At 35.8% G+C, this 23,559-nt stretch overlaps 1 protein-coding gene across 1 annotated transcript; it reads left to right on the forward strand.

The window, feature by feature from the left end:
* The first annotated feature begins 781 nt into the window (after positions 1 to 781).
* Positions 782 to 17,520, forward strand: LOC144449202 (bone morphogenetic protein 1-like). Its single transcript, XM_078139707.1, has 20 exons — positions 782 to 854; positions 2,432 to 2,521; positions 3,752 to 3,785; positions 5,625 to 5,693; positions 6,080 to 6,132; positions 6,700 to 6,778; positions 7,456 to 7,573; positions 8,493 to 8,677; positions 9,706 to 9,930; positions 10,867 to 10,893; positions 11,240 to 11,578; positions 12,025 to 12,045; positions 12,269 to 12,607; positions 12,952 to 12,972; positions 13,723 to 14,079; positions 14,524 to 14,862; positions 15,459 to 15,485; positions 16,051 to 16,389; positions 16,657 to 16,845; positions 17,313 to 17,520. The coding sequence occupies exons 1-20, from the start codon at positions 792 to 794 to the stop codon at positions 17,318 to 17,320; spliced, it is 2,922 nt and encodes a 973-aa protein (XP_077995833.1). The 5' UTR covers positions 782 to 791; the 3' UTR covers positions 17,321 to 17,520.
* Positions 17,521 to 23,559: the final 6,039 nt, after the last annotated feature.

Raw genomic sequence — 23,559 nt, forward strand, 5'->3', positions numbered from 1 at the left:
ATTATTTCAGCTTCTACGTATTAAATTCACACATTGAAAAAGAAGTCTGTATTAAACTTGTAAGATACGTCGTGACGTTTCGCCCTCACCGGCCTCTCCAGGGTTGGCCGATGTGTGAGGGCGCCCAATCACGGCGTACCTTACTACAGACACATTGAAAAGTAGCCTAATTAAAGATACCGTTTTTATCTTAACCAGTACTTAATATTTGAAAGGGATTATAGTGATTTATTCGTCATATCAAAACATATTAAGTGGCGGTTATTATTGTGATTATTTGTCATGGATGGCGCGAGTTTCAAAAATAAACCAATGTCTCACTTCATCAAATAAATATTGTGTTTTTAGGTACATTATTTCATTTGATATAACTGCAAATAGTTCAGAAACCAATTTGCAAAGTTTGTCAAATCGATGGTGAATTAACGTTAACAAAGAGGATCGACTCATTTGTTACACCGCTGTCGACCTCCCTTTTGTAACACTGTGGAAGATCAAACAGAGGTCAAATCCACAAAACCTGATATCATTTGAATATTGTCTGCTTGAATAATAACAGTATAATTACAGAGTTAGTGTATGTAACACACCGTCACTGTGCCATGGCTGCATAAACTCAGATGTTGATTTTCAATGATACTCTTAGCATAATCAAGATCAAAATGAAAGGTCAATCAACTTTCCGGTAGCACCCCTGGGTGACAGGGACAAAGCTCATTTGATCTAATTTGCATAATCTTTCGATAAATGAACATTGCTCTCAATACGTAGTTATTGGTAATCGTGTCAGCATGGAAGTTACAAGGGTGATCCTCAATTTGTTGATCTTACAGTTCATAACAGCTGGAGATACAGTGAGTACATTCTAATATTACTCCAGTTCTCCTAACAAACATATGATATTTCAAAAGTAACTGTGACACCTGAGAGCCAAATTTAACATATCTACTAACACAAGCTAAATGTAATAACTATTTCCCTGCTTGCAGTGGCATTGTGTAATCGCCAATCCATAAGCTGTAAGGTTTATGCGAAACTCTGAGTGCTTAAACAAAAGTCTACACATACTTGGGTAATTGTTCACCAATTTTAATGCTATCACCTTTTCCCTGTTGTATAATAATATCACATTTTCATTCAACTCGCATGACTTGTATGCTATGAAAAATTATCAGTCTAGAGACAGTGATTTTTAGTCACAATATAAAATAGTTTTATGTCATGAACTAAAAAGTGAAATATTTCAAGTTTAGATCTTGTTACGAATGTGACATGCATTAATTAGCTCTAATTAATCCATATCTTATATCCACCTACATTAAGATACAAGACATCAACAAACTATAAAGCTCCGCTAGTTGTAATTATTTGCTATATTCCGATATTGTGTGCCCATTCAAAAATATACCAAACCCTTACTGAAAACGATTGAAATCTGGTTGAAATCTCGTTGAACTCTCGTCAGAAAATTGCCTTTCTGATGGTCGTTGATGGTACTGTGTACACGGTTCTGACGTCACTGTGCAAATGATATGAATAAAGGTCCGGTTTTCAAGTGTTTCAAATTTGTAGGATGCTAACAGGGTTTGATCACTAGGCAATAGTATATAAATACTCAAACGACAAAACCAACGCAAAAATATCAAAAATTATGAATACATGGTTCCATTTACGGTTACTGCAATCTGCCTAGGCCGAGACATAAACAAAGATTACCATCGCTGGATTAGATTGGATTAGATTGGATTAAAAGTACTGTACAAGATATTAAAGATAGCCTTGGATAAGATAAGATGATAAGACCACAATTATATTAACTTGACAGTTTCTAATCTGAGAGATAACGTTTAATACGTGTGAAGATACACGACTATTAGATTTACCAACTTAGTTAGAACGGAAAGGCATATGCAATTTTCAACGCCTGGTCTAGCAGACTGATGATTTACTTTGATCTGGAGTTTCAAAAGAAAACTCTATTGGCCATCAATCTTGTTTGAATCATTAGAGAAACATACACATTCAATCATTTCTCCACAATGCAATTTCTTTCAAGTACAGACAAGTAAGATTTACTTGTCTGTGTTTCAAGTTAGCTACAGTACAAGAAACACCTAAATTTAAAACTTTGCATGTCTGTTTTTGTCTTTGTATGTATTGGTATGAGGATTAGTATGGTTGGAAGAGTTCAGCGGCCTGAGGTGGGATGGTCATTATCTTATAGTGTATTAAAACCCGTTGTCCGGTAGAGTTTTAAGAAAATTAGTCTAGAACAAAAAGACAGATCGTCGGTAATAATGGCTGGGCGTGGTATGAACACGCTGGACTGTTGTGTATACACACAGCCAACTAAAATGCGATTGTCTGAGGTACATGTAAAGGTACATCTAATAATACGATTAATCTCTATTTTGTTACACTTTGTACCTAGGCAAGTATCAGTCTTGTTCTTGATAACAACTCTGATGACACCACGGTTAAAAATAAGACGAATGCGTGGGACACACTTCCCGATGTTCTGGTGAGTTCAATGTATTATAACACAGACCTTGAAGTTAAAAGTTCACAGTAAGATTTATATTCAAATTAGTACATACTTTTAGCGCCATATTTTACTGCATGAGCTCCGATAGCTATGGGACACACAGACAGACAGACAGACGGACGGACGGACGGACAAACAAACAGACAGACGGAGAAACGGACATACGTTATTTGAAAGTACATGACATTGATTCAAAATATTTTCTAATAATTAATATGTTATGTCGCTTTTATTTAGCTATGTCTTGCGTCTAACGAAATAATCACCCGTTTCTGATCTAATCTGGTCTCAAAAATATATATAACGGAAAGTTTCATTTTCTATAATCCGCAGTTAATGATATACATTACAGTATGTGATAAACATTACAGTATGTGATAAACATTACAGTATGTGATATATATTACAGTATGTGATAACCATTACAGTATGTGATAAACATTACAGTACGTGATATACATTACATTACGTGATAAACATTACAGTATGTGATATACATTACAGTGTGTGATATACATTACAGTATGTGATATACATTACAGTGTGTGATATACATTACAGTATGTGATATACATTACAGTATGTGATATACATTACAGTATATGATATACATTACAGTGTGTGATATACATTACAGTGTGTGATAAACATTACAGTATGTGATATGCATTACAGTGTGTGATATACATTACATTATGTGATATACATTACAGTGTGTGATATACATTACATTATGTGATATACATTACAATGTGTGATATACATTACAGTATGTGATAAACATTACAGTATGTGATAAACATTACAGTATGCGATATACATTACAGTATGCGATATACATTACATTATGTGATATACATTACAGTGTGTAATATACATTACATTATGTGATATACATTACAGTGTGTGATATACATTACAGTATGTGATAAACATTACAGTATGTGATATACATTACAGTATGTGATAACCATTACAGTATGTGATAAACATTACAGTATGTGATATACATTACAGTGTGTGATAAACATTACAGTGTGTGATATACATTACAGTAGGTGATATACATTACAGTAGGTGATATACATTACAGTGTGTGATATACATTACAGTATATGGGAATGAAACAAAGCTGACAAAGTAGTTTATTCAAATCTCACCACATGTTCAAAAGCCAAGTAACGACGTCTTATATTTTACTTGCAGAAAGAAATACATCGCCCAAATCCAAGAATGTTTGGTGAGTTCATTGAAAATGTGTTTATTACGGTCGACTGTGCCTCTTTGACAACACAGTTATTCTGAAAATCAAAGTTCTACAATTCTCTCTAAACTTTGCCTTATGGAAAAATGTTCCCGATCCTTTTGAAATGATAAAAAGAAATTTTGAGGTTCACCATCTTGTTTTCGGGGAATTCGTAATTGTTTATTCTCCCATAGAGTTCACTCTGTATTCTGCGGCCATATTGGATTCTAAAATGACAAACCTTGGTTAACGTATTATTGTGAGTGCTATTTCAAGAAAAAATTGCGATGCCAATAGAAATTTTATTTACAATTGGTTGAAGCTTTCTTGACCAAGTAACAGTAATTAAAACTTTAAAGATTTCATTTCCGATAAGCATTCGACGTTAACGTCACAATACATATACTGCAACACTATCAACTTCCAATACTTAAAACAGTGTGAGAGTCATCAAGGTAAAATATTACGAACATATTATTCATAAATGTTGATAGAGCTTTGTTCTGATTCGATAGAATTTTAAAAGTTGGCATCAAGCTTGCTTATAACTTAAAATGCAGTTGAGTCATTTTATGTGGAGTCGTGATGGACGTCTGTTCGTTATTACTTCGATCCTTACCGCCATCATTTGGAAATACAGTTTGAACATTTATGCCATACAAAATCAGCTGTATGATAGGAGCCTGGTAGGACAGAAGTTGCAATGTTGGGGGTCTGGTAGGATAGAGGTAGCTATGTGAAGGATGTAATCCATGGCTTTAGAATTTGAGGAAATATGATGGACGTTGTGTCGATTTTGGTACGTGCTAAGGGGTAACGATGGGTACAAGGCTTTGAGAACAATATGGGAAATGTTATATACCAGATTTAAATTGAATGCCTTCCAAAAGGGTGCAACGGAACACATGCGATTAGTTATATTTGAAGTATGTACCAAATTGAATTGAATTTGTAAAGTGCATTTTTAAGCTATAGCCCCATTACCAAAAATAGTTAATTATGGAAATGACTCATTAAAACTAAAAGCTACATCATCAAGTTTTTCAGAACATGTGCGATTAGTGATATTGAAGTATGAACCAAATTATATTGAATTTGAAGAATGCATTCTTAAGATAAAGCATAATTACTTAAAATCATTGATTACGGAAAATACTCATTAAACTAAGAGTTACATCAATAAATGAGACATGTGCACCCTGGTATCATGAATGTACATACCAAATTATATAGAACTTGAAGATTGCACACCTCATACATAGCCTAATTACTGAAAATCATTAATTATGCAAATGACACATTACAACTGAAAGCTACACCGAGTTTTTCATGACATATGTGCTTTCTAATGTTTGAAACGTGCCAAATTATACTGAATTTGAAGGATGCATTCTTAGACAGCCTAATTATGAAAATAGGTTATTACAACTACAAGCTATGTTATTACAATTTATATGACACATGCATTTTGTTATCATCAATGTATGTACCAAATTATATTGAATTTGAATTGTGCATTCCTAATTACCGAATACCATAATTAGGCAAATTGATCACCGAAAACCGAAACCTATTCAGTTCTAGCCATTACCCTAAAGAATTTCCAAATTCCGTTTCAGTTGAGTCAGCCGATTGAAAACGATGACACAGACAGACAGACAGACAGACAGACAGACAGACAGACAGACAGACAGGCAGGCAGACAAACAAACAGAGACAGACAGAGACATACACATACACACACACACACACACAGACCTTTCATCCCTAATACATAACCTTCCTTACGAAAGGTAAATAAATTATGTACATCATCATATTTTTATTGAGCAGATCCACAATCATTTATTAAAAGTGTACCCGCCATGAGACGTATCGAGGAAGAGAATAGAGTCCTTCAGAGTAAGTAAATATTTTGGATTTTTCGTTTTTGTTCACATGTTGATGTCTGAGTACAAGTTTGGACAAACATGTGGAACTATGGAGAGACCGACAGAATAGTATTATCTGTATTTGTGGACACAGCTCCCATCAGATAGGTTTAACTTGGTATATGTAAATAAGAAATTCGGGAAAAATGACAACGACGTTGGACACCGTAGACAACCAGTTTATTTGTTGCCCATCAGAGAAGATTTCGATTTACCGGACACATTTGATTTTTGCAGTTTTAATATATTGTACGAAATTTCTAGATATTCATTTAAATATTTTTGGTATTTTTGACTTCGAACACACACACCACCAAGTAGTCATTACCTGTCTAATCTTATGGGGTTTTTCAACAGAGATAGCAACTGATGAACTATTCTTTGAGGGCGATATTTATCTTGGTCCAAAGGTAAGTTACATAAAAAAAATTGCGCTCAAAACAAAAGGTTTGATAATGTGGTCTAAGTTTACCTGCAAAGAAATAGACCTGGTTGTTTGCTTTACGTATACGGTTATTACTGCAAATGACAGGGCCATATTTTGGCTTTACAACAAAAATCACATACCATATTCATTGATACACACACATAACATCTCTGTCAAACAATTACATTTAACGATTGCCAATACTTGAAAACATAAAATACAGGCAAAGAGGGACAGTTTCCTTAGAACTTCAGTAAAGTCTGCTGTGCTGGCTACGAATACAATCTGAATGTCAAATATTTTGCTAATTACAATCTAACGTGATGTAGAAAAAATATTTGCAATGATGTGATGAAGAATTTCCTTTCTACCTACAACTTTTCTACGATCTTAGACTACAATGATTTTTTCACCATGTTACAAATATTCTTTCATTCGGTATTCAAATAATCTAAATTGGGATCTACATAATTTATGATTTTTTTTAAATGTATGTAAGCTTATGATCTGTAATCTAACGAATGTGACTTTATTATGTGGTGACTTTCAGGTGCAAAGAAACGCAATTGTGTACGAATCTAGCCTGTGGCCACAAGGTTTTGTACCGTATGAAATTGATCCAGCATTCGGTAGGAATTACTAAAATACATATTTCCTGACACCAACGAATAATTGTTTATCAAAAGCTGATCATGAAATTTCCGGCTTGACATAAAAATGATACATTTTCAAAGACCAATTATACTTTAATATAAATATTGTGCCGTATGAAATTGATCTAGCATTTGGTAGGAAATACTTTAAAATACATATTTCCTGACACCAACGAATAATTGTTGTTCATCAAAAGCTGATCATGAAATTTTCGGCTTGACATAAAAATGATGAATGATGAACAATTATACTTTATAAATATAATTAAATATTATTACATACTCATAATTGATTGATAATGTTGGATGAAGAAGATAATTGTGCATTTTCATTTCCACACTAGGAAATTAGTAATTTAGAGGATTAAACACCCGTTCTCATGGCAACACATCCAACCACCCACTCATGTATGTACATACATACATACATACATACATACATACATACATACATACATACATACATACATACACACACATACATACATACATACATACATACATACATACATACATGTATGCATGCATGCATACATGGATGCTTACGCACACACACACGCACACGCATGCACGCGCGCGCGGACGTAAGCGCATGCACGTACGCACGCACGCATACGCATGTATGTACATTCCAATGTATTTTTTCCCGTCAGATTCTGATTCAGTTGCAAGAATCCAGGAAGCCATGAACCAATTCCACACACATACCTGTATAAGATTCGTACCTCGTTCAATGCAGGAAGATTATATCTACATTTACCCTGGAAGTGGGTATGCATCTCAGCTAAATGATTATAGATCTATGAGCTAAAACTACGCATTGGCAGCCATAGTGACGACCATATTTGAAATGTCAACGATGCACATGTGTCATCATGCAGATCCTTAATCAATTGGTATCATAAAGCGAAGTGCTCGTCAAGAACAAAATGCGTGAATATGAACAATGTTGCTAGGACTTGTCCAGAAGGACAGACTAACCATTTCACTGATCGGTATTTAGCAAACAACAACACTTAAATTACAAGTTACAACCCCACATAATCTATGTACAAATAACACTTAAATTACAAGTTACAACCCCACATAATCTATGTACAAATAACACTTAAATTACAAGTTACAACCCCACATAATCTATGTACAAATAAAACTTAAATTACAAGTTACAACTCCACATAATCTACTATGTACAAATAACACTTAAATTACAAGTTACAACCCCACATAATCTATGTACAAATAACACTTAAATTACAAGTTACAACTCCACATAATGTTTGTAGTTTTTGTTGTGGGGATTTCTTGTCAACGATTTTCGCAAATTTTGGACAAATCATTCTAAAGAAGCGCCATTGACTACAAACCCATTGCGTCATTTGTAATTGTGAAAATGTCTCAAGAAATTGTAGTTTGGATGCGTATGTAATAAGATAGGTGTATTCGATTGATAATGCCTTTAAAATGTATTGATAGACTTGTTTTAGTCTAAGAATTTAATTTCACTGACCTTTCACTGAGTTTTAACAGTGTAACGAAAGTTGTTGTAACTTTACAACATTAAAAAGTTAGAAAGGCCAGTCATCAGTCGAGAGTGTGATTTTCTCTCATTCGATAGATATATGATACACATTGTGAAGTAATTCCAAATTAATGATTTAACCAAACAACCATGCATTATTTTTCACAGATGTTGGTCTTATATTGGAAAGACTGGTGGCGGAGGAAGACAACCTTTGTCGTTGGGAAACGGTTGTACCTATGGCCGTACCACGCCTATGCATGAATTTATGCATGCTGTGGGATTTGCCCACGAACAAAGTAGAACGGATCGAGACAACTATGTTTACATTTACACGCAAAATATTCTACAGGGTACTTACTTTTATAATACTAGTATATGGCTTTAACCACCTCCATATTATATATTAATGCCATCCGAATCAAAATGAATGAATGAATGAATGAATGAATGAATGAATGAATGAAACTCAATCAATCAATCAATCAATCAGTCAGTCAATCAGTCAATCAATCAATCAATCAATCAATCAATCAATCAATCAATCAATCAATCAATCAATCAATCAATCAATCAATCAATCAATCAATCAAAGAACTTGTACAGATCTAAGTTTCAATAAGGAGTAATGTTCTATTGTGCTGAACAAGAACAAATTAATTTAAAAGTAAAATAATAACGAGTTGTTGATCTTAAAATTCCACAACAGAGAGATGCTTGAAAATTCAAGTCACTTACAGGTTACATTAGGGGTGAGATCACTAGTTCAATGTAGGATAAAATATTATATTATTTTACTTTGGGATGGGGTTGAGTTATTTTAGTTCTCATCCTACAAAAACGTTTTTACTTTTAATGGATCTGATTTGTATCCTAAATACAAATCTTTCTTTAAAAATGTCATCAAATTGAGAAATGGAAGAATTTTTGTTATAATAGTAAATGTCAACATAAAAACTATATTTTTCCTCACCACATACTGGCTTTGTATTCATATCACTACATACTACTACATACTGGCTTTGTATTCATATCACTACATACTACTACATACTTACTTTGTATTCATAGCACTACATACTACCACATACTGGCTTTGTATTCATAGCACTACATACTACCACATACTGGCTTTGTATTCATAGCACGACATACTACTACATACTGGCTTTGTATTCATATCACTACATATTACTACATACTGACTTTGTATTCATAACACTACATACTACCACATACTGATTTGAAATTGATTGTGCTGTCTGAAACAATTTTCAATTTTGCCACATTAGTTAGAAGAGGTGGGTCTGACGCCTAGCTAAAATAATTTAGCTATGTATCCTACATTGAACTACTGGTCTTGCCCCTTGCTATATTGCAGGACAGGAGGGTAACTTTGAGAAATATGGTACAGATTATATACAAGATCTTGGATCTAGCTATGATTACTATTCTATCATGCATTATCATCATACGGCTTTTTCAATTGATGGTACATCACCTACCATACTGCCAACACAGGACGGAATTCGACCAGAAGATCTGGGGTCCAGTTTAGATTTTACATCTACCGACTTATTCAAACTCAATGCACTCTATAACTGCGGTGAGTATGTGCTGCAATCTCTTCGTGAGTTTCTGTAACAGCTGAGTACGCGCCATGATGCAGTAGGTCCAAGCTTTATGCGCACTATAATTGCAATGAATGTGCTCTGTGATTGTGGTGATGCCTAAGACCATAATTTATTATAATCGGTTACAATCACCACTTTGCAGTTAATGCATGCGTTCTACAAGTATAACTGCTGCGAGTAAAGTCAATAGCGATACGGTTGCACTCTATGATTGCGAAGTGTTTCACTTTACAGGTGTAGTTTCAAAGATTACAAGCCGATGTCATTATTGTACGCCTACGGTGAGGACAACCTATACGCTCATCTCGAGATGCACGGTATGATTTATGCTGCATGTGAAACCTACGAAAGCAATCATAAACTTGCCTCTCCCTCTAATCGTCGAAAGGTTTCTTTGAGTCGTACGTCTCCTGGTGCATGGTGCAAATGCTTGCGACATGACTTATCACCAGTGTGATGGGAGTAGGAGCATTTTTGAGGAAATCGGTTTGGCCAAGCACATGGGGTGATGGTCCTTTGAACAAATTCCGACAGGTAGTTGTAGTCACAAAAATGACAACAGTCATTAACAACGTGTCATCTCAGTACCATGAACTGTCATCTCAGTACTGTGAACTGTCATCTCAGTACCGTGAACTGTCATCTCAGTACTGTGAACTGTCATCTCAGTACCGTGAACTGTCATCTCAGTACCGTGAACTGGCTCGATAAAGTATGTTTATATCACAATACGATCAAATATAGAAGAAGAATATGTAAAAGTGACCGTGACTGCAAACAGTCACTTTGGCAAATGCGTTAGGCCAACTTGGTTTCAGCCACCGAATGGAAACATTAAGGAAAAAAATGATGCTCAACTCCAACAATCCCCTAATACATTTTATTGTGTTTTTGTTTCAATTGTAAAGATGGCGATGGTGATGGTGATAATAATGGTAAGGACATTACTATGATATTATATCGACTATTTTTTTCTATTCTTGGTAACTTAAAAGGATAGTACGTATCCAGTGTCATAGATTGTTTCTGACCGAATTAATCATTAATTTGAACCACATGTTAACTCATCATGTAATTTACAAGAATCGACAGTTTTTATTTTAAATGATAATCAATTAAGTTACTGGAGCTAATATATGAAGCCAAAGTGTGCTAGAAACCAAACTACTATGAACATTAGTGGCCTTGGTTTTAGTCCAAACAATGTGTACGTACACTTTGGGGTGATCACGAGAGGATCCGGAAATCCGAACTATATGAAGTCATTTTGATCAATTTCAGAATGTGTTCATGCGCATGAACTTACCTCTGGCAACCACGTGCAGATTACGTCATCAAACTATCCAGAAAACTATGGTGACAACGAGGATTGTACCTGGACTGTTACAAATTCTGATGGCGGGAATATCCTACTTAACTTCGTCAACTTTGATACGGAGTCTGGATACGATTACGTACAGTTTGGAAGTGGCAGTTCACCCGATGCAAATGCTGAAAAGCAAACTGGAAATACTGCTCCGTCAGATTTCACCTCTTCAGGTGATACTGCATGGATATACTTCCATTCTGATGGATCCCAAACTCGGTCCGGATTTCAGTTGACAGCCACTGCAGTTGGGGGTAAGTCGGTCATATTGCCCCTGTGGGATGAAGTTAGATAACTAGAATTTTAATTTCTGATCATCTATTAAAACAAATATACAAAATGAAGTGTTGGAATTTAATGCATGTGTAAAAAGTAGAACTCGCTCACCAGATTATTAGATGGGAATTATACTGTGTAATGTTGAATGGGAATATCCAGTAACTATTGAAGTAGGCACTAACTTAAAGATAAAATTCCCACAGTTGACATTCTGTTGAACCAAGTAATTCAAACCTTGCCAAAGCCAACTCAAATAAACCACATTTGGGATGTATCATGTAAGGTACACTCAACTTCAAACTTATGTCCAATATGGAGAGATTGAACTTACAACAATAATATGACAAAATATATGTCATGTCATACTACAATAATAATTGAAGCATATCTTAATACTCTACTATCCTTTCATCATTTGCAGGTGACGGAGATGGAAACCAAGGTAAACTTTCTATAATTCATACTTTATATCTTGTCATGAATTCAGAGTTTTGAAGTAAAAACATGCTATCGTGTGTTTGCGATATTCTTAAAATATATATTTTTCACTCTGAAAAAAACGTGATCAAATCAAGTCAGTCTTTCTCTCTCTCTTTGACGCACCTAGGGACATATATTCAAGTTCATACTATGCTGATATAAACTCATTACTTTAAAAACTTCAGAATGTGGAGGTACACATGAACTTACCTCTGGCAACCACGTGCAGATTACGTCATCAAACTACCCAGAAAACTATGGTGATAACGAGGATTGTACCTGGACTGTTACAAATTCTGATGACGGGAATATCCTACTTAACTTCGTCAACTTTGATACGGAGTCTGGATACGATTACGTACAGTTTGGAAGTGGTAGTTCACCCGATGCAAATGCTGAAAAGCAAACTGGAAATACTGCTCCCTCAGATTTCACCTCTTCTGATGATACTGCATGGATATACTTCCATTCTGATGGATCCCAAACTCGGTCCGGATTTCGGATGGTAGCCACTGCAGTTGGGGGTAGGTCAGGATCAAATCATTCAGCTGGAAAATACTTGTAATATAAGGATTTGTGACTGTGGTTGTCTTCGACTTACAGTAACAAGCCCCCTTCTGTCACTTCTCTCTTCATCGGCTGTGAGAAATAAAACATACTTCGTTACTCTTAACGGTTGCAATTAAATTTCTCGTACGTCTTTTGTAAATCTGTACAATTTATTCAGTGACTTCGCCTAGCGTAGTGAACAAAGTATATGTTATATATACAGTCACTAAATATAACTTTTTTTATATCTTGTGTGATGTTTTATGCTCTGTGTAATATTAAATGATTAACTAAACTACAAAGTTGTCCTCCTTTTCAGGAGATGGAGGTACTGGCAAAGGTAATTATCTTGACTTTAACATTTCTTAATACATTTTCGAAATGAAATTGCACATTATGTAATTCGCAAAAGTTTGATTATCGCTCTCTCTCTCTCTCTCTCTCTTCTTCCTCATCCCCTCTCCCCCTCTATACATGTCTGTCATCGTCCCCCCCTCTCTCTCTCCTACTACTGATTCTGGGAAGGCCAAGTTTCTGATCAATACATCTCCCAGTTTGTTTATAATGAAATAGCCACTGTTGTTGATACAACATCCATGTTTACATCATAGTACAACAAAATCAAGAGATTGCATAAATTGATAATACAGAGACCAGAGTTACTGTCAACAACAAATTGATAACATAAAGACCAGTGTTACTGTGGCTGACAAATTGATAACATATAGACCAGTGTTGCTGTCAACAACAAACTGATAACATAAAGATCGGTGTTACTGTAAAGTTCTGACAGATTGATAACATAAAGACCAGTGTTAGTCAATAACAATTGAGGGTGATCCCTGAGAACATAGTAGTAGACACTTATACCTAACGTTATTACATAATGTAATCGATAACTTTTAGGGGATTTTACGTTATACGTACACACTTTTGCATATCGATATCGAAGTTACTTGCACTCTCTTTCATAGCTTTTCATTTCAACATTTACTGTTCAACACATCGAAGTTACTGTCAATTCTTCCATAGGATTTTATCATTTTTAGAAAATTAATATAATCTCTCATTTCCTTCATGTTCAAAGTAGATTGTGATGCTGAACACACACTGAGTGCTGAGGAGTCTGTGCAAATAAGTTCCCCTAACTACCCAAGCAATTACGATGACAACATGGACTGTACTTGGATCATCACCAATTCGGATGGTGGTGACATTGACCTTCAATTTGTCAAGTTGGAGACTGAAGCCGGTTACGACTACGTCCAATTCGGAAGTGGAAGTCAAGTAGACTTGAATGCGGAAAAGTACGATGGGGAGGAAATTCCTTCTTATTTTACTTCTTCTGGAAGCACGTTATGGATTATTTTCCATTCTGATACTTCTAATACAAGACTTGGATTCCAGGCAACGGTTACGGCTAAAAATGCTGGAGGTGGAACAGTAGGTATGTAGTGTAGTTCCTATACAGTATCGTTACCATTAAACGTGCTGTGATTTAGTACACAGTTGGGATCCAGACTAGTTGGTATGCGATTTAATAACATAGGGCCTATTTAATAGATGCTTTATATGCTTGCTAACTTTGCAGTTATGAACGATTGTTTGCTCAATGCTAAAATGGCCATATGGATGAAAAAGTGGATATTATTCTTAATTTTGAATTACAACTTTACTGCCTTTTTCTACTTGAATGTGAAACAACATGGATCAAGTCAGTCATTGTTACTCTATTAGTTGCAAAAACTGAAATAAAATAAATAAGATAATAGTGTGTCATTGTATGTACAGTGAGTGAGTTGTAAATAAACTGGGTAAATATAAATAGTTATTACATTGCATTACTGTAATTATTGAAAATGTGTATGTTCTATGCTGGTTCTATCCTTAGATTGCGATGCTGAACACGAATTAGAAACAGGTAGCGAAATAGTGGTGACCACTCCAAATCATCCGAGTCATTATGATGACAATGCACATTGCACATGGAAAATTAGAAACACCGATGGTGGTATTTTGGGTTTGGACTTCGTTGCTATGGACACGGAAGCAGGATATGATTACGTCCAATTTGGAAGTGGTCTTGTTTCACATCCAAATGCTGCCAAACATGACGGAACAAACCTACCAGCTGATTACAATACTGAGGGTGCTGAGTTGTGGATTGTTTTCCATTCCGATGGGTCTGTTAACAAACCAGGGTTTAAAGCAATTGTAAGAGCAATAGAAGGTATGATTGTTACAAACATACACCTCTTACTTTTATAAATGAAAAGTCCGGCACTTAGCAAAATGTATTACGTAAACGCTGTTAGTCCTCAATGTGTGGTGTTACCTTTTTAAAGAAATAAGATGACAAATAGTGTTTAGAAAAGTCCAGCTTTGTTTATCTTTTGATATATATATACCACATTTTCTGATAGCAATAATTTAGGATTGTATTTACCAATCACAGTGAAGTTGTACATGACCTAACTTGTAAAGGAATTAACATATTACACGACATAGAATGCAAATACAAACAACAACAACAACAACAACAACAACAACAACAACATTATAGTATAGTATCTGCTCTAAACAACGAATGATGTTAACCTTACACTTGCCAGTAATATTGAAAGGGGCATAGACAATACGAAAGAAAGTCATACGTATTTCTGTATTCGTTTACCCTGTAGTTAGTACTAATTTCGACTTCTTGAATTACCCTCCCCCAACCCCTCCTCTCAAAGAAATTCAAATGTTGTTTGGCGTGTAGTCATAATGTTCAATACCAATACAAAGCCATTTGAATGTTACTGTGTTTCTGTCCTCTCGTTTTAGAAGATACAAATGGCGGTGGCAACGAAGGTTGGTAAAACTCCAATAATGTTTTCTGTCAGTTAATTACGGTGTACTTTGAGTGTTAAAAGGGCATTTGTATTGTATTGTATTGTATTGTATTGTATTGTATTGTATTGTATTGTATTGTATTGTATTGTATTGTATTGTGTCTATCCTATTTTATGTGATTGTATTGGTCAATATTGTATAGCATTGCAGCATTTTATTGTGTGGGGGAATTGTCATATTACATTGCATTGTATTGTATATTAAATGTAAAACATTGCATTTATCGCAATATAATGTCCATTCAACATGAAAAGGGCCACTGTCCATCATTCGACAAAGGAATTATTGAAACATATAGAATCTCTCTGTCCCTGTCTGTCTGTCTGTCTGTCTGTCTGTCTGTCTGTCTCTATGTTTTGCATTGTTTTATGATATAACATTGAATTAAATTGCATTGTTGAAATGTATTGTGTCGTACTATATTGTGTTGTGTTGTGTTGTGTTGTGTTGTGTTGTGTTGTGTTGTGTTGTGTTGTGTTGTGTTGTCAAAATCACGAAAACCAAATTGAACCTTTGCTTGCAGTTTGTGGGGGAGGTCCATTTAATATCGGAGACGGGGAGACTTGGAATATCCAGTCACCTAATTATCCAAGTAACTATGGCGACGGCGTGGACTGTACCTGGATTTTCATTACTTCCGGTGAAAATATTCAGTATAATTTCAATGAGATGAATACAGAACATGGCTACGACTATATACAATTTGGAAGTGGTTCTTCTCCCGATACAAACGCCGAGAAGCATTGGGGTTCTTCTCTCCCTGAAAACTTTGTTTCAAGTGGAAGGGTTGCATGGTTGACTTTCCATTCAGATGCATCTATCAACGCTAAGGGATTCAGTTTACAAGTATTCATTTCTAAAGGTCAGTTTATTTGAACCCCTGTTGCTGAAAATTGTTCTATCAAAGAGAATAATTGTGCACCCTATAGACCTATGTCTCTATATATCTAGATGCATGTTGTCTAAAAACCGTAACTTGCATTGCATTATCTTATTGACTACTTTATTAACATAAACCATTCATAATGTTTAAGTTGACCCATGTGACAATGAAAGTGTGCGTTCAGATGTGTACACAAACTTCTGTGAAATTGACATCTTCTAAAGTGTAATTGTTTGTGTGTTATAGACTCTAGACACACCTCAAATGAAGTGCCACTATGGACAGACGATTTGCGATGTGGTCTTAACTTTCCTCTCTCAGATGGCACGCCATCACAATGTAACCCTGATGGTATATATCCATGCTGCTCCCCAGCTGATTGGTGTGGAAACACAGCAGGACATTGTTCATGCCCTGGATGTATTGACTACAGAGGTAAATTCCCATCGGGTTTTGATGAATCATCATTGACACTCCTTGATAAATTAACCTGCACAAATCAGATATTAACATTAAAGAAATGTGCCTCGAGCTCGGAAATGAAAGTTATTCTTGTTAAAATCTAGAAAAAAAACAGGGGTCACCATACAAATTATTGTCATAAAGATGGCCACCGATCCTAGGGAACAAACGATTGATGATTGCCTTGAAAACAAGATAGTGGTAACCCCCCCCCCCCCCCCCCCGGGCCCAATCGCTTTTAATATTTTAGAAGGACCAGAAACAAATTTGTATAGGGCAAGGATTGGAGAGAACCTACGAACTTGATTTCTGGGGAAATTAGTCTCCCCAGGTGCATACTTCATAATACTATAGTATAATGGAACACTGTAAAATTATGGCTTGACCTGTACAAAGACAATATCACTTTCATATGCGTATACTTTTCGTTTCTCCAACAGGAAGATGATTCGCACAACTGATTTATAACGGATGATATTGATATTAACAATGTGATGGGATGAACCAAATTCCGACAAATTTCATGATTATTGTGTTAGATGTTCCTTAGTAATGTACACATTGTTCAGACCACAATAAATTTGCATTGAATTCATGATCAGCACCATTCTTTGTTTTGTGATGTCGAATAATAGATGTAGGATACGTCGTACTGGCCTCCTCCTCTCGCAGGGGTTGATGCACCCCGTCGTGGCATACCTACAGACTAGTCGAATGCCATGATCTCAAGTAGAGCTATCGTTACGTAGTTATAGATCAGAGACATATATACAGGCTACCACGTGACTCGGGCTACTATGTGGCTCGTTACCATGCAACTCTTCGTAATACAAATATGACCAATTAACATGAAGTTCGTTTTGATAACATCAATAACGAAAAAGAACACAAAGGAACCAGGTCTTTTAAAGTGGCCATATGGATGAGAATTTGATATTTATTTTGGATTTTTATTTGATAAAACAGCTTCACTATGTTTTTCTACTTGAAAAAATAATGTGAAATAACATATACCAAGTCCATGTTCATAACTCAATACCTTGCAAAAAGATGCACAAAGTGAAAAAAGTTTGTTATTGTACGTACAATAACAAACATTTTACACATTGTTTAATGTTTTGCAGTTTATTGAGTTACAAACATATAAATGGTATGTTATTTCACATTATTTTTTCAAGTAAAAAAACATAGTGAAGCTGTTTTATCAAATAAAAATCCAAAATAAATACCAAATTTTCATCCATATGGCCACTTTAAAAGACTATAAGTTTAGTCTAGTCTGCATATTGTTTTGTAATTTTCTTCAGATATATAATTTGTATCTTTTCCACCTCATCAAAGTATTGTGATCAGTAATTACCTGGTCTTAGCGGTAAAAAAATGAAAATAAAATGAAATTCCGACTCACGTTATCGGAAACAACGGATCATCTTTGTATCATCAGTCGACTTAATATTACTGCGCCACGCCCACCCAATGTATTTGTGACTGCACGAAACATTCGCGCCGTTGACCGTGTTGCACTGAAAGCTGACCTTCAAAGTGAACTTTCTAAGGCCAATGCAATTTCAGCCCAGGACCTCCACCATCACCTGAAAACTACTCTTGACAAGCACGCTCCAGCAGTACAGCGGAAAGTTTCAAAGCAAAGGAATGCTTCCTGGTTTAATGCTGTTCGCGATGAACTCAGAGAAGCAAAGCAACAACGCCGTCGAGCAGAAAGGCAGTGGCTGAAAACTGGACTTGAAATTCATAAACAGATATACAACCATGCAAAGAGAACTGTGACAAACTTAGTTCATTCAGCAAAGACCAATTATTACTCTAAACAAATTAGTGAAAGCAGATCAGCAAAGCAATTGTTCAGTATCACAAATCGGTTGCTTGGGAGTAAGAAAGCTTCTCCCACCCCAACAATATTTCCAGCAATTGAACAACCTGAGCGTTTTGTTGACTTCTTCAATGATAAAGTTAAAGCTATACGATCTAATCTTGACACCCAAAATGCCCATCAACCTATGTGTACTGAACATTGCTTTCAGGGTCAACCTCTCAGTTGTTTCAAACCTGTTGATGCAGAAGTTGTGAAGAAGGTCATCTTGGGTTCTGTTGCTAAGACATGTGATCTTGATCCTATGCCAACTAATCTGTTAATTGAATGCTTAGATGTCCTGTTACCACACATTACATTAGTTATCAATCATTCTCTTTCATCTGGTACATTTCCATCTATCTTCAAAACTGCTCTTGTAAAACCATTGTTGAAGAAACCATCTCTTGATCATAACGATTTGAAAAACTATCGCCCTGTTTCTAACCTTCCATTTCTCTCTAAAGTAATTGAACGAATAGTTCTCTTACAGTTAAATGAGCACCTCCTTTCTAATAATCTCCTTAATCCTCTTCAATCTGCTTACAGGCCTTACCACAGCACTGAAACTGCCCTTCTCAAAATCATAAACGATCTTTTAACTGCCATTGACAACGGTAAAATCACTCTTCTTACTCTCTTAGACCTGTCGGCTGCATTTGACACCATTGATCATAATATTCTCCTTAAACGACTTCAACATACTTTTGGTATCACAGAATCTGCCCTATCTTGGTTTAACTCTTATCTTTCTGAAAGAACTCAAATAGTCACGATAAATGGTTTCCAGTCAAATGCATCACCCCTCTCCTTTGGTGTTCCCCAAGGCTCAGTCCTTGGTCCTGTCTTATTCGTTCTTTACACCGAGCCTCTTTTCAATCTTGTCAAGAAGCACTTAATTCATCATCATGCTTTTGCTGATGATAACCAACTTTATAAAGACACTAATCCACATAACATAAACCAAACTATTGAAGATATGCAAAACTGCATTACTGACGTCAAAATGTGGATGACTGCAAATAAGCTTCAATTAAATGACTGTAAGACAGAAGTCATACTAATCTCATCTCCTAGACTTTCCACTAAACTTGCTCTTCCTCCTTCCATGCATGTCGGAAACTCAGACATACTTTTCAGTCCAAGTGTAAAAAATCTTGGAGTCACACTTGATTGCAATCTCAATATGGCCGAGAATGTGCAACGCACATGCAAGGCCGCCTACATTCAACTGAGACAAATCAGCTCTATTCGTCACTTTCTCACTTCTAGTGCCACTCAAACACTTGTCTCCACACTCATCCTGTCTCGCTTAGACTATTGTAATGCTCTTCTCTCTGGTTGTCCTAAACACCTCACTGACAGACTACGGCATGTACAAAATGCTGCAGCTCGGCTTGTCTGCAAAGCTAAAAAGTTCGATCATGTACAACCTCTTCTTAGAAAACTTCATTGGCTGCCTATCACTTCACGTATTCAATACAAAATTTCATCCATTTGTTTCAAGTCAGTTGTAGGTATTGGCCCACAATATCTCACGGATCTTCTACATCAATACATTCCTCGAAGACCACTTCGCTCGTCTTCTGATTCTCGTCTTCTCTGTGTTCCAAGGGTGTCAACCAAAACATTTGGTGAAAGATCCTTCTCTTACATTGGCCCTACTTCATGGAACCACCTCCCTTTTGATCTTCGCCATTCCAAATCTTTGTCAACCTTCAGACATTCTCTCAAAACTCACCTCTTCAACTGCTAATAACTGCTTTTCTTTCTCATTTTATTTAATACACATTACCTTGAATTCACATTTCCATTAACTATTTCTGTATCCACTCTTGCTCTGCGCTTCGAGCTCTTCGGAGATGAGGCGCATTACAAATCATCTTATTATTATTATTATTATTAAATGAGTGGGTGATCAACAAGACCTGGCTTGGTTACACGCACAAAGTCTAAATCTACGATTATTTATCAGGATTCTGACAAAGATTATTTCTTACCTATTCCTATATACCATGTCAAAATATCGGGAAGAGGAGTCAATATTATTTCTTACGTATTCCTATATACCATGTCAAAATATTGTGAGGGGAGTCAATATTATTTCTTACTTATTCCTACATACCATGTCAAAATATCGGAAGAGGAGTCAAGATTATTTCTTACTTATTCCTACATACCATGTCAAAATATTGTGAGGGGAGTCAAGATACCAAATGGAACACCAGTACTTGTCACGTACACATTAATATGCTTACTCGTTGAAATTTTGTTAATTTGATATGTATGCGACAAACTATGCATAATGCTATTTCTGGTAGTCTGACCTTTTAAAAATTAAGGTTTTGAAATTAATACCATATGTTTCAACACTTTAAAGTGTGTGGGTGGGCAGATACAGTTGTTTGCTAGTGGCAGTTAGAAACAGAATTAGAATCAAATTGAGATGTTGACGGCATAGCAATAACTCACGGTGGGTAGCATGCAGTGGTATGACAAAAATAGCGCAAATGGCTTTGTAGCACAACTGTTTTTTAAAATATTTACCCACATGCTGATCCATGTTAGGTATAGGTGTTCATTTGCTGAATGATTATCTAGTTGCCTATCCAACCCGGTTGTTGTCATTGCAATATACGTGATCATTTGGTTGTTGCTATGGACGTGGTCTTGTTGCTAGGCACATTTACATACATTTTTTGAAAGTTTATTCATTTGTCTATTAGTCTCTTGTTATCTTTGTAATATACGCGATCATTTGGGTGTTGCTATGGGCGTGGTAGGCATATTTGCATACACTTTTTGAATGTTTGTTCACTTGTCTAAGAATTCGTTATCTTTGAGAAATACACCACCGTTTGGCTGTTGCTATGGACGTGGTCTTGGTTGCAAGGGATATTTGCATACATTTTGTGAATGTTTACTCACTTGCCTACCAGAAGTTGTTATTTAACCAAAATATACTGCCATTTGGTTGTTGCTAAGGGCCTGGTCATGGTTGCTAGGGCCAATTGTGTCAAAATGTGTGTCAAAAAATTCATCGAAAAAAATCAAGGAATTTAGAAAAGATGTTCACAATATCGGGCATAAAGTCCAAACATTTCTTTACTGATGACAGTTTGAATTCAAAATGTTGTAAAAATACATATGAGAGTGAGTGAGTGAGTGAGTGAGTGAGTGAGTGAGTGAGTGAGTGAGTGAGTGAGTGAGTGAGTGACTGACTGACTGACTGACTGACTGACTGACTGACTGACGGCATTTACATCGCTCGATGGATATCTTTTTAATACCCATGGCAGTTTGGGGGGGGGGGGGTGAGAGCAAACAACATTATTTGACATTTGCATCTCGAGTTATTATACAGTTACACTATTCGGTCACTAAATATTTACCCAGTGTCTAAACCATACAACACACCTCCATACTACACATTTCAAAGTATTACTGTATTAATCAGACCCGCATTTATGACCACTCTGTTATTTAAAAATAGGAACATTTGTTATATAATTGCAAATAGTTCGGAAAACATTCCTAAAACTGCCCGTGACCGAAGGTAAGTACAGGTGGATTTCTTCTCACACGCTATGTCTCTGCAACGTAGATGATTTTCGTTTCATTTGTTTCAATTATCAAAATTCTGGTGTACAAAACCTCACGTTTGTCAGTTTGGTTGATTTCTCTGACTGTTAGTCTGTCATTTCAATGGACCCAAATCTGATTACAGTAACAGCAGAGGGGATTTCGAGCTCAGAGTTTTATCAAAGATGATGTTTCTGAACAGAAGTTACTGCTGTGCACATTGTTAAATGTATAAATGTAGAGGTAATACCTTTTGATTCGCAATACCATAAAAACAGCTGCCTCATACCACTCGAGTATAAAATTCTAACTTCATGGGATTTTTATATGGAGATTGGTTTGTAATCATGGATCATTTTCGATTCCGATCGGCACTGTATTTATCAAGTTTAATTGTTTCCTTACAGGAGAGAGGTCAATATATTTCAATTTGTACTTGGCGTCTTGTTAGAAATGCATATCACAACATCGATATTTATATTAGTCCAACTGTGCACATTAGGACTCAGTTTGACAGATACTGGTAAGTCGCACTTACAAAACTGTTCTATACCTCCTATTTTCCTTAAAAACAAATCTAGAATTCACTCGTCATGTTGTTGATAAAATTTGAAAGCAGTTCTTTGTATTGTTGGCAATGCAATGCCAATAGAGTGAAGTTTTTTTCCGCGATGAATAAGTTTTCTTTTACATACTATAATTTTTTTTTCATTTTAATATTTTTTTTTTACAATCTGCACTACAATACTTTGCTCGCTATGCCCTAACAATATTGTGAAACAACATTGACAAAGTTGACGTTTGTTATTGCATCAACGCATTTCGAAGACTGGGAAATAGTAGTAGGCAATGTATCAAAGTTGAAATTGGTCGTCGCTGTTTAGCTTGGTTTGACACCCTGTAAATTGTTAGTTTTCAAGGATACTGTATGTGCTTGTACAAGGGTAACTTAATCACTTCAAGCGAAATGGAACTTTCCCTAAATTAACGATGTACAACCCTGGGTAAACACTTCAAAATCAACACCGCCATATATTTTTTTATCATATATCTTCCACAGTTCACCCGAGATGTACGTCCCGCAAGTCTGAACTCTCCGGTACTGCAGACGATGCTGAAGCTACAATAGAGTGTGAGGACGACGAGGTAATGACAGGGTGTAGTAGTTACCTGCCTGGAACAGCACACGGAACCCGTGATGGGGAGTTCATAAGAAGGAAGATACCTACATGCGT

Source organism: Glandiceps talaboti, chromosome 18 (genome assembly GCF_964340395.1).
Source record: "Glandiceps talaboti chromosome 18, keGlaTala1.1, whole genome shotgun sequence".
Lineage (NCBI taxonomy): Eukaryota > Metazoa > Hemichordata > Enteropneusta > Spengelidae > Glandiceps > Glandiceps talaboti.

Excerpts from the sequence above, each read along its gene's own strand:
- LOC144449202 (XM_078139707.1), top strand. The coding sequence starts at position 792 with ATGGAAGTTACAAGGGTGATCCTCAATTTGTTGATCTTACAGTTCATA. Across the intron at positions 5,694-6,079 it reads AGAGAATAGAGTCCTTCAGA|AGATAGCAACTGATGAACTA; the intron begins GTAAGTAAATAT and ends GTTTTTCAACAG. Across the intron at positions 14,080-14,523 it reads TGCTGGAGGTGGAACAGTAG|ATTGCGATGCTGAACACGAA; the intron begins GTATGTAGTGTA and ends TTCTATCCTTAG.